Here is a 13,117-nt window from a genome sequence, read left to right as displayed (position 1 = left end):
ATTTTTGTGCCGCTTCACAAAATTTACCTGAATTGTCATTATTAAAATTTTTACCATTAACCTACCATCACAGCCATTTCTTGGCCGCCACCTTGGATTTCACATCTTTTTTCACCATAGCCTTTCTGAGGGCCGCACACTATTTTTACAGCTTGGCTGTTTTGGATTAGATATATATATACACACACACAAATATATAAATAGGTGTTCTATCCCTTTAGGGGAGGGGGTGTGGGGGCAATACCTTTTCTGCACGGATGAAAACCCTTGTCACCAGTCAACACTGATTGCCACTAAACTCAATTGTCACTGTTGCAAGTTACACCCTCTGCTAATCATTGTAGTTTGTATGCTAATAATGAGGCACTACGGAGGCGCACACATTCACCCAGCGGTCCACACTGGGGCACTGCGGACCCTGAGACCAAGGAGTATTCATTATATTAAGGTCCCAAATGGCATCTATGGAGGAGTGGAGGTGGTCGCATAATGTTTGTACTATTACCTCAGACACACTTATTTGTTGTAAATGTAATACATGTACCAGAATGACTACAAATGAAAATACTAACATCTAACATACACTATGTATTACACACCCCCATATTATTATGTATCAGTGTTCTATTCTTTTGGGGGGGGGGGGGCAGTACCTTAATCCGCCCAGGTGAACGCTCTTTGTTACCGATTAACATTGATTGCTTGTTGCAAATTACCCTTTGCCAAATTATTGCAATTTTAAGGAGGCACTACGGAGGTGCACACATTCACCCAGCGGTCCATGCTGGGGCACTGCGGACCCTGAGACCAAGGAGTATTCATTATATTAAGGTCCCAAACGGCAACTATGGAGGAGTGGAGGTGGTCGCATATTGTCTGTACTATTACCTCAGACACACTTATTTGTTGTAAATGTAATACATGTACCAGTATGACTACAAATGAAAATAAAAACATCTAACATACACTGTATATTTTACACACACACACACACACACACGCACACGCACGCACGCACGCACGCACGCACGCACACACACACACCCATATTAGTATGTATCAGTGTTCTATTCTTTTAGGGGAGTGGAGGCAGTATCTTAATCTGCTCAGGTAAACGCTCTTTGTTACCGATCAACATTGATTGCTTGTTGCAAATTACCCTTTGCCAAATTATTGCAGTTTGCATGCTAAGGAGGCATGTGTTACGGCACTACAGAGACGCACACACGCACACATTCACCCGGTGGTCGCTCTTTGTTACCGATCAACATCGATTGCTTGTTGCAAATTACCCTTTGCCAAATTATTGCAGTTTGCATGCTAAGGAGGCATGTGTTGCGGCAGTTAAGTTCCCTGACTTTTCTGTTATAACCTGCTGTAACACCTTACTGCATCTCTTCTGAGCATCTTTTAGGCGGAATATCGACGAATGTACTGGTGGTAACGTTGGGTCTAGTTCCTTCACTTTTCTGTGACGCCCCTCCCGTGTGTCACTTTGGCGGCACATCAACGAAATGATGAATGTCTCGTTGAGTTGGCAGCGTTGAACTTCCAGTATAGTTCCAAGACTGTTTCATTTTCTGCCGTAAAACCCCTCTTGCAGTGTCCTTTTTTGGCGGTATGTTAACAAAACGACAAGATTTGCTATGCCATGTAGCACCATGTGTTCTAACACCTCTACACGCGCCCTTTTCTTGCAACGCATACGCAATGTTATCTCCAATTATTGCCAACCCTTCTCACATGTGTGCCTGCCCAATCTTCCCCCTAGTCATGGTGGAGCTTTGGCTTAGTCACTATCATAATACACTCATGCATGCTTGACTGCAACATTAACCTAGTTTAACCAGTTAAACTCCATTTAAACATTTCCGACACTTCTTAGAAGGACGCAATTTTCACATAATAACAGATCATAAACCATTGACATTTGCCATTTTCTCTCAAGCTAGCCATCATACCCCTCAACAGATTCGATATCTAGACTATATGTCAATTCACAACTGACATTCGACACAGTAAGGGTGAAGATAATCCTGTTGCTGATACGCTGTCACGATGAAGTGCTATTCACTGTGATACCATCACACCTGTAAGTTTCCAAGACTTTGCCAAAGCACAAAGTGATGACAGTGAACTTTCACAGCTACAAACATCAAATGCATCGCTTAAACTGCAAGCCACCCCAATACCAACATCTGAAGAAACCAATATTTGCGACATCTCTACTGGGGTACCTTGTCCATTTATTCCAACCAAATTCCATCGTAATATGTGACTGGATTTTGGAAAAACGATCCAAATCACACATTAGAAGATTCGAGATAAACTGTTTTAAAGAGTTCAAGCCAGCATAACTCTCCAAGGATAGCAAGCACGCGTATGAAACTTACACTAACGATGCATCAATCTGTTACCTTTCAGACCACTTCCAGTACTTGTAGCTGCTTGTAGAGTTTCCCGCCAAATAAGATAGAAAATCTGAGCTGTTGGATGAGCGAAGTAGTATCACGAGTGCTCACAAAGGGGTGGAGGGTGGGGGATGGTGGGGTGGGCAAGGGTTAGACTTCAAAATGGAGGCAGACCATGATTGGAGTCCAGAGACGAGATTACAGGGCTGTGCTGGCATCTTAGTGGTTGATATGTAGCAAAATCCACAGAAACAATCGTCTGGCTTACATTATCAGGCTGTCCACCAGTAAACCACTGATTCTTGCCAAGCCAGGTCCTTTATAAGGCCTAAAACCACCATTCAAGCTCTACACACCCCCCAAAAAAGACGTCTGTTGAAACCAGCCTCGAGTTGTTTGAGTGGTACTGAGTGTCAAAACTGCTAGTACGATAGTGTAGCTATCCACTGGTGATGTTAGTTTGATTTTGCCTGATGTGCGATTTGGATCGGTTTTGTAAAATCTGGTCACATATATTCAATTCATTACATTCTTTGTCTCATCCTAGCATCAGAGCCACTCAATGCCTAATCACTGCTCGTTATGTTTGGCCCAACATCAATTCAGATGTTCGTAAGTGGGCTCAATCCTGTACTGTGAGTCAACAATCCAAAGTCCAATGACATATTAAAGCTCCACCAGCCTCCTTTGTATTACCAGATGCACGCTTCAATCAAGTTCACATCAATATAGTGGGTCCACTTCCACCATCACATGGATTCACATATTTGCTCGCCTGCATTGATCGTTTTATAAGGTGGCCAGAACCTATCCCGGTAACGGATATTACAGCAGAAACAATTACATGTGCATTTATTCAGGGATGGATTTCTCGTTTTGGCGTCCCATCAACCGTCATAACAGACAGAGGTCGTCAATTTGAATCGTCATTGTGGAACAATCTTATGCAACTGCTTGGGTGCAAACGATTCCGTACTACTTCATATCATCCTATTGCAAACGGACTGATTGAGCGCTTCCATCGACAATTAAAAAATTCACTTAAAATGCATCCTCAACCAGCCAGCTGGACAGACTCACTCCCAATTGTGTTACTTGACATTCGTACTCAGTTGAAGGATGACTTACAATGTACAACAGCATAGTTAGTGTATGGAACCACTTTACACCTACCAGGCAATTTTTTTGACGGCAGTAAAGTCGAGCCACTTCCGGATCCAGTTAGCTATGCTACCAAGTTGAAGAGTGTGATGAAACAACTACAACCAATTCCAGTACGCCAGCAGCAAAAAGGCAACAGTTACATGAGTCCACATTTGAAATCATGCATGCATGTCTTTGTTCGTCATGATGTGGTCAAAAAACCTTTGCAGAAACCTTATGATGGCCCATTTAAAGTCATCAAATGTTTCACCAGGTATTATACTTTGGATATGAATGGCCGCAATGATGTTGTTTCTATCGATCATCTCAAACCAGCCTTTTATGAACTATCACCTGAATTAACCAACTCTTACTGACTCTACATGACAGCAACAGACAGCTCTCCCTACCAAACTTACTAGAGTGACCCGGTCTGGTCGACACGTCCATTGGCCCAAGCATCTATGCTCAATATTCAATAATAATTTGGAGGGGGAGTACTGTAGTGGGTCACGTGATTAGCCCGCCTTTACAGAGACTGAACCTTAATTAGAGTAGCTTATTTTACTGTACACGTGTTTGTGCTTTCTATTGTATGTTGTTTATCAATTGATTACTGGAATCAACAGCAACAAGGGATTTAATGTCTACTAGCATATCTTCAGGTGTAGGCAGCTTCTTTTGTTTCACTACTTTTTTATTTCTATGATTCCTAATCAAACTTACTGTAATTTATTTTTATTTATTTTATGTTTTTCAACACACAGAATATCTTTAATTGCTATCCTTCAATTTATTGTTTACTTTTTGTAACATAATTATGATTGGTGAACCTACAGAAACTGATGGAGCATGATTTGTGACTGAATTTGACAAAACAAGGCTTCGACACACAAAGCTTTGTTAGGAGATATGGCGGTTTTAAGGAATCATAGTGTAATAACTTCCCAGTGCCTACAGCTGTGCAAACAAAATTTGCACCAATTGTTCATCTGTTCACTAGCTATCACTGAGTGGGTGTATAAATTTCTGATACCCAAAATGTGCCCTGTTTTGAGCAGCTTTATTCGAGCTGGTAATAATATCACAGGTGGTAGTAATAGGGTGGGAGGGTGGGGGTGGGCAGTGGTCTTAATATACGGGTATATAATGAAGTAAGAAGACGATTGGAATCCAGAGGCCAAGTTTGGGCTCTCCATGGCCCTCCATGGCCCTCAAATTACTCCAAATTGACTGAGAACACTATTGGCGAGCTCTCTGTGAAGTCCCAGCTCACTACACACCATTATCACATTTAATGGGGCCAATCTCACACTCGTGGCTTTGACAGGGTCGGAAGAAAGCTGCTACAGAAACCAGACTTGCCAGTGCTGAAGGAAGTACAGTGTGAAATATGATAGTGTATTAGACCAGCAATCCATTTCTGGTAAAATCGTAAGTTTGATTTTGTGTGTGAGGAAGCCTTGTTATATGAAATCCGGTCACATTTAATGTTTTCATCTGAATGCTCACCCAACTATCAATTACATGAAGTGACCATTGCCAGCTTTGTTCAGCCCATTATAAGTGAAGAGCAGCACAAGAAGTGCCTCTGCGATCATTCCAGTCACTATGGAAAATATGAATGATTTCTGCTGCAAATGTAGGGAAGCCATCATGAACTACCACAAATCGACACCTTAATTGTGCTTGAGTAACAGTAAGTCCATGATGCATGCAGTGTACATGCCGCAGTATGCCAAAAGACACCAGTCAGTCTGAAGCAAAGTTTAACAGTGATAAAAGCAAGCCTATAGACTTAGCTGTTATCGACTTACACTTGTATGAAGTAATCAGTCAGTCAGTCAGTCAGTCAGTCAGTCAATCAGTCAGTCAGTCAGTCAGTCAGTCAGTCAGTCAGTCAGTCAGTCAGTCAGTCAGTCAGTCAGTCAGTCAGTCAGTCAGTCAGTCAGTCAGTCAGTCAGTCAGTCAGTCAGTCAGTCAGTTAGTCAGTCAGTTAGTCAGCAGAAAATTCCACTAAACAGTTTTATTTTTAATTTCATAGCAACATACTGGAAGCATTTAGGATCATATCAAGAGTTAATAACTATGGAGAGGAGAGTGTCTAATGCAATACACAGTGAGTGATTCAAAGGGACTCTTCTGTAAAACCTTGTGATTTGTAGTATATTCTATATGTTAAGATTGTTTATTTCTTTTTCTGCCAGTCTGCACATCTGAGAGAATCCCTTTGAATCACACTAAATCATTTGTAGAGGCTCTGTATTGTGTTAGACACTATCCTCTCTACTATTATTAGCTCTTGATCATACTGAAGGACACTTTTGGGCCTGATTGCAAAGGTTCCATGAAGGTACTGTGTGGTTTCTGGTCAATATTTTTTGTGAGAAAGTGCAAATGTCCATGATTCCTAATAATACAGTACAGTACCACCATACATAAAGTACTAGGGGTGTGTATATGTTCAACCCATACAATACACAAAAAAATATTTGTGTACACATATGTATGTCATATGTACATGCAATTGGTATAAAATTCACCTGTGGAGTAACTTCCTGAAGTTACATTGGTATTGCTGAAAGTCACACTGCAATCAAATGGTACCTCTGATTTGTCACTTTTACCACCACCTTTACCTTCAAAAAATAGATGAATTAAATATAACATGACAAGCAAGTTTTGTACCACAGTGTACACAAACTTGATTCCACACTCTGAAAATTCTGTACATTATGGCCAAAATTACTTTACAGGTATTGCAAGATTACTCCTGACAAGTAGTGCTGGGTGGTATTGAAAAATAGCAAACAGTATACCTTCCATAAAAAGTATCACAGTATTACTAAATATCATGGTATTAATGTAAAAGCCATTGGCATTAAAGTAACTGCCATTTACCTCAACAAAAGCACTGAATACCCATGGTAGCCCAGCAAACCTCAGGTACAAATTACCACAAACAAACTTGTTTACATAGTTTGGTTAGCTGACTATATCAGCACCTGCCTACAAACATTGTCACATGTGTGGTTACCTTCTAAATATGGGATGAAACAAGCCCACAGGGAGGCCACAGTACCCAGACGGTATGGTGGTACCGTATTTCTATAATTATAAACCGTTAAAAATATTTTGTCGAAGGTAGCATCCGATGAAAATTAATTACACGAAAATTTTTTACCAACGTAATATTCGACGGTAATCTACTTTCTGGCCACCTTTTTTTTTTTTTTTTTTTCCCGGGCTTGATGGACTGCCCTTGCCTACCACCCCCAGCACATAAATGGCCTTTCTGGCCACCTGGATCGAGGCTTGGCCATTGGCGTGTCAAACATATGCCTGCTGCAGTCTTTTAAAAACAAAGTTCTCCCTGGGAGGGGTTCGTCTCGCTTCGTCTATTTCGCTGCACGTTGGTAATGATGCCATTCCGTGATAGACAGCTACTACAGGACACATTAAATAAAGTATATATGTACAAATATGCAAGTTGCATGGAATGAGCTTCTACCACTGAGTCCATTGCTTGATTTGTGACGGACAACTTCTAAATCTGAGGCACAGCCTCCATGGAACGGAGATGCCACACTTCAGTTTCGCTGCTTGTCATTCTGCTTCTCAAAAAATGGCCGTATAGAATTAATAAAGTTATGTAATTCATTGTTAAAAAATTTTCGTCGCTTGAGGACACCGGTGAAAAATTTTTAACACGAAAATTTGTCTCGTGAAATTTTCTCGCAGCTTATATTTATAGAAATACGGTATTACAAAAAACAAGCGGTATCAAAACCAGTATCAAAACCAGTATGACTTAAATATCACAGATTACTAACAATACCGGTATACCGCCCAGCTCCATTGAAGGGAATGACCAATGTAGGAAAATTGGAAAATTGTTTTCAAGAGCTTGGTGAATGTTTGTAGATACATGTATGAGAATACTTCGTATATCATGATTTTCAAAGTTCTTAACAGTAGAGTTGGGCAATACTGAAAAAAGTGCACCACAATATATCATGGATGTATTTATTATGATATTCGATATTATCATGATATTGCATGCAAATTAGAAAAACCATGTAATGTTAATAAGTACAGGTTTTTTTCTCTGACTCGTATTGTTGTATCGATCCCAAAAACAACCCTCAAGCTATAAAAAAATGCATACAACTAGAAAAAACTCACAAAAACAAGAAGGGAATCCAGGAGTAAATTCACAAGCCAGTTGGGTCAATGATGTTACTATTTCATGTAACATGTAATTTGCAGCATTTGTAAGACAGCTACATTAATGGTATTTCATTTCGTAAGCACTATATCACGAACTCAATACAGTTATAGCCTCATGCTTGTATCACGATAGCAACGATATTTAATAGTTATACCATGGCAATGAGGGATTTGCCTAATATATGTTTCCAAGCCCAATGGCTGCATGGTATAAGTAATATAGACCACTCACCTCATAGGTGAAGGAAAGCAGACCTTACATTACTCTTTTATACAGAGGTTTGCAAACATTGGTTGTGGGCTTACGTCGTGAAAACAAAAAGAAATAATTGTGGGTTTCGCTGGTTGTCCTAATCAAAAACAGCCGAGCTGTAAAAAAGGGTGCAGCCTCCAAAAAAACCAGGGTGAAAAAAGATGTGAAATCCAAGGTGGAGGCCAAGAAATGGCTGTGATGGTAGGTTGATGGCAAAATTTTAATAATGACAATTCAGATGAATGTGTGTTGCCTCCTCCAAGTTTCACTAGGATTCAGCACCAAATTCACCTGAATTGTCGTTATCAAAATTTTTGCCTTTAACCTACCATCACAGCTAATTCTTGGCTGCCACCTTGGATTTCACATCTTTTTCAACCTGGCTTTTTGGAGGCCACACCCTTTTTACAGCTTGGCTGTTTTTAATTAGATATCATTTTTTTGTAATTGCATACCTATGACCAGCTTTAGGTATTTCTTTTAACTTGTTTTCTATAGGAATGACAATTAGTAATTATTTTAATCATTTAATTGTTTAGCTATACATGCACATTTAACAATATTATATTTTGGTAATTATTACAGTTGTGTTGATTAATCATTAATTAATTATTAATTAACTTAATGCATGTTGAATTGTTTGCAGCTGAATACTCTACAGGGAAATGTGTATGTAGCTAAAATTTTACAGGGAGAATCATAATGTAGCTCCACTCTTAGACTATGTGGTGAACAGTTTGTATGTAGTTGAACTCACAGAGTGACTTGTAACCTAACTAAACTCTACGGAAAGAATTGCAAGATAGCTGAACTTTCTACAGGGTAGTTCTATTGTAGGTGAACCCTCTACATGGTGACATGTTTCTAGCTGAACTCTCTACAGGGTGACTTGGTTCTATCTGATCTCTCTACAGGGTGATTTGTTTCTAACTGATCCTTCCACAGGGTGATATGTTTCAAGCTCGCCTTTCTACAGGGTGATTTGAAATGTATCTGATTTTTCTACACAGTGGCTTGTTTCTAGCTGATCTCTGTACAGGGTGATTTGTTTCTAGCTGAACTGTCTACTGAGAAATTTGTTTGTAACTGAACCCTCCACAGGGTGACTTGTAATGTAGATACACAGCATAATTCATACACAAATACTGACTGTATTTATTCCGTCTACGTTATGGTGTTGGAACTAATAGTCCAAAATTTCTACCTAGGCTCAAACAAAAATAGACCACAGCCCCAAATAGTGAATAACATTAGAGTCATTTATAGATTTGAGGTTCGTTTTGTCTCGTTATAGGGATTTTTAAAAAATAGTTGTTCCAATACTGAATAAAGACGGGGTCAGAATATGTAGTATTGGAACACTATTTTTGCTGTGATAGACTCACTACATGGTGACTTGATCAAGCTGATCTCTCTACAGGGTGCCTTGTTTCCAGCCGATCTCTACAGAGTGATTTTTTCTAGCTGATTTCTCTACAGCATGATTTGATATTTCTACAGGGTGACTTGTTTCTAGCTGATTCCTTTACGGGGTGGATTGTCTGAGACGATCTTCTACAGGGTTACTTGTTTCTAGCTGAACTCTATACAGGGGTGCTTGATTCTATTTGATCTCTCTACAGGATGACTTGTCTCTAATTGATCCTTCCGAGGGGTGATTTGTTTAAAGTTGGTATTTCTACAGGTTGATTTGAAATGTAGCTGATCTCACTACAGGGCGACTTGTTTCTAGCTAGCTGATCTCTCTACAGGGTGACTGGTAGCTGATTTCTCTACAGGGTGACTTCCTTTTGCTGAACTCTCATTTTGTTTCAAGCTGATCCCTCTACAGAGTAGTTAATTTCTAGCTGATCTCTCTACAGGATTTGTTTCTAACTAAACAAGTACACAAAAAATTGGAATTTTCAGCTAGAGTAGGGACCACAGTACATCGATAAAAAGTACCGAAACAAGTTGGAGTAGTCCATGATAGGCCTGAGCCTATTATGCTTTTGAAATTGCCTATTATGCTTTTGAGCATTGCTCCAAAATTTCTCTATTATGCTCCAAATATGCTCATACAAAATGTGACCAGATTTTACAGAACCGATCCAAATCGCACATCAGGCAAAATCAAACTAACACCACCAGTGGATAGCTACACTATCATACTACAAGTTTTGACCCTCAGCACTACTCAAACTACACGAGGCTGGTTTTAACAGACATCTTTTCTGGGTGGTGTGGAGTGCTCAAATGGTGGTTTCATGCCTTGTGAAGGACCTGGCTTGGCAGGAATCAGTGGTTTACTGGTGGACAGCCTTACAATGTTGGCCAGACGTGTTCTCTGTTGATTTTGCTATATATCAGCCACTATGGAGCCAGCACAGCCCTGTAATCTCGTGTCTGGACTCCAATTGTAATCTGCCTCCATTTTGAGGTCTATCTCTTGCCCTCCCCGCCATCCCCAGCCTCCACCTCCCAGCCTCCACCCCCCAGCCTCCACACCTTTGTGAGCACTCGTGATACTACTTCGCTCGTCCAACTGCTCAGATTTTCTATCTTATTTGGCGGGAAACTGCACAAGCAGCCACAAGTACTGGAAGTGGCTTGAAAGGTAACAAATTGATGCATCTTTTGTGTAAATTTCATATGCGTGCTTGCTATCATTGGAGAGTTATGCTGGCTTCAATTCTTTAAAACCGTTTGTCTCGAAACTTCTAATGTGCGATTTGGATCGTTTTTCCAAAATCCAGTCACAAATTGTGTCTTGACTGCTCTATTAGAGTACTTAATGCATTGTGAGCGTTCTATTAGGATATTTCATTATGCGGTGACTGTTCTATTAGAGTATATCGATCTTTAACTAATCTTTTTTCACAGCGTAGCTGTAAATCTGATTTTTACCATGTTTTCACACTATCCCATTCTGCATCATGCAAAATAGGCAGCGTTTCAGCTTCTCTGATAACCAATGCACAAAAATTTGCCTATTATGCTGGCATTATGCTGATGCTTTTGGCTACCTATTATGCCCCAAATTATGCTGGCATAATCAGCGCAGGCCTAGTCCATGATATTACATCACAGTAAAACAATAAGAAGTGTTATATCCCTACTGTGCATTTCCATTATAGTATATTAAGCACAGTAGGAATACAACACTTATTACTGTTTTACTGCGATTTAATATCATGGACTACTTTTTATCGATGTGCTATGGTCCTTAATCTAGTTAAAAATTCCAATTTTTTGTGTACTTGTTTTATGTTTTTTTTTTGTAAATAATTATTACGACCGATGAATCCACATCTGAAATGGCACCGTATACCTCAACTATATCAATTATCGTCTGAAACGTGAAGTATCCATTATGCTTCGTTGTTGGCTATGTTCAACCTGTTACACAGCAGTACGAATCAACAACTGTTCGAAAAGCAACTCTGCAATCAAAGTAGCCACTGTGAAAAATACGGACGATTTTTGTTACGAAGGGAAGCCATCATGTGCTACCACCAAATCGACACTTTTCACTGTTAGCAAAGATAAATGGGACACAAAGGAGGACACCGGTAAGTCCATGAAGAGTGCATTGTACGTACTGCAGTATGCCGCCAAAAGGCACCTCTTGAACTGAAGTGACGTCGAAAAGTGAAAAAATCAAGCCTGTAGCCTTAGCCGTTACTGAGTTATGCTTGTCTGAAGGCATCAGTCAGTTACTCAGTCAGTCAGACCATCACTAGAAAATTCCATTAAGATTTTTTTTTAAATTCCGTAGCAACTTGTTGAAAGCATTTCGAGTCAATCTAAAAGCTTGTTTGGGCTTAGATTTACCTAATCAATACTGCCTCATTGTCGTCTGGGAAAATTGAGGTTCCTTTGTGCTCCCTACTATACAGTACTATTGTACCGTATGATGCTGTACAGAGTGATTCGCTGATCTGCCTACTGAGAGATTTGTTTGTAGTTGAACTATCCACAGGGTGACCTGAAATGTAGTTGAAATCCCTACAGGGTGATTTGATCAAGCTGATCTCTCCACAAGGTGCCTTGTTTCCAGCTGATCTTTCTACGGTGTGATTTGTTTCTAACTGATCTTTCTACAGGGTGACTTGTTTCTAGCTGAACTCTTTACAGGGTGACTTGATTCTAACTGATCTCTACAGGATGACTTGTTTCTAACTGATTCTTCTATGAGGTGATTTATTTCAAGCTGATCTTTCTACAGGATGATTTGAAATGTAGCTGATCTTACTACAGAGTGACTTTTTTCTGGCTGATTTCTCTATACATGGTGACTTTTTTTGGCTGTACTCTCTACAGGATGACTTGCTTCTACCAGATTTCTCTACAGGGTGATTTGTTTTGAGCTGATCTTTCTAAAGGGTGATCTGAAATGTAGCTGATCTCTTTACGGGGTTACTTGTTTCTAGCTGACCTCTCTACTGGGTTACTTCAAATGTAGCTGAAACACAAAATGTACTTGAACTTTCTATAGGGTGAAGTGTTTCTAGTTGATCTCTCTACATAATGACTTAATTGTTTCCAGCTGAGTTGTCTACTGGGTATCTTGTTTCAGCTGATCTCTCTACAGGGTGATTTGTTTCTAGCTCTTTCTACAGGGTCACCTGAACAATGTACAGGGTGATTTGTTTCTAGCTGATCTCTCTTTATGGTGACTTGCTTATATAGCTGCAGGAACTCTCTATACATAGTGACTTGTTTCTAGCTGATCTTTCTACAGGGCAGCTTGTTTCTACTGAACTCTTTATAGGCTGACTTGAAATGAAGCTGAGCTCTCTGCAGGGTGACTTGTTTCTAGCTGATTTCTATACAGGGTGATTTGCATTCTAGCTGATCTCTCTAATGCTGTGATTTGTTTCTGGATAATCTCTCTACAAGGTGATTTCCAGCTGATCTCTCTATTGAGAGATTTGTATCTAGCTGATCTCTCTACTGACAGTCTGCGTGATTTTTTAATACTGAACTCTCTACAGGGTAACTTGAAACTTAGCTGAACTGTCTGCAGGGTGACTTGTTTCTAGCTTATCTTTCTAAAGGGTCTAGTTGATCTTTGTTTGTTTCTAGGTGATCTTTCCAC

The 13,117-nt window shown here is 39.9% G+C and overlaps 1 protein-coding gene across 5 annotated transcripts in view; it reads right to left on the bottom strand.

Moving 5' to 3' along the window:
* Positions 1-13,117, bottom strand: part of LOC136254566 (adhesion G protein-coupled receptor L3-like) — a 113,541-nt gene that overhangs the window by 18,165 nt on the left and 82,259 nt on the right. For all 5 annotated transcript variants that reach the window (XM_066047310.1, XM_066047311.1, XM_066047313.1 and 2 more), the window contains one exon: positions 6,098-6,193. In XM_066047310.1, coding sequence (XP_065903382.1) covers positions 6,098-6,193 — 96 coding nt within the window. The remainder of the gene's footprint in view (positions 1-6,097; positions 6,194-13,117) is intronic.

The sequence above is a fragment of the Dysidea avara genome, chromosome 4 (assembly GCF_963678975.1).
Source record: "Dysidea avara chromosome 4, odDysAvar1.4, whole genome shotgun sequence".
In the NCBI taxonomy this organism is placed as follows: Eukaryota; Metazoa; Porifera; class Demospongiae; order Dictyoceratida; family Dysideidae; genus Dysidea; species Dysidea avara.
The sequence above is the reverse complement of the archived record's forward strand: the minus strand, read 5'-3'. Positions and strand labels throughout refer to the sequence as shown.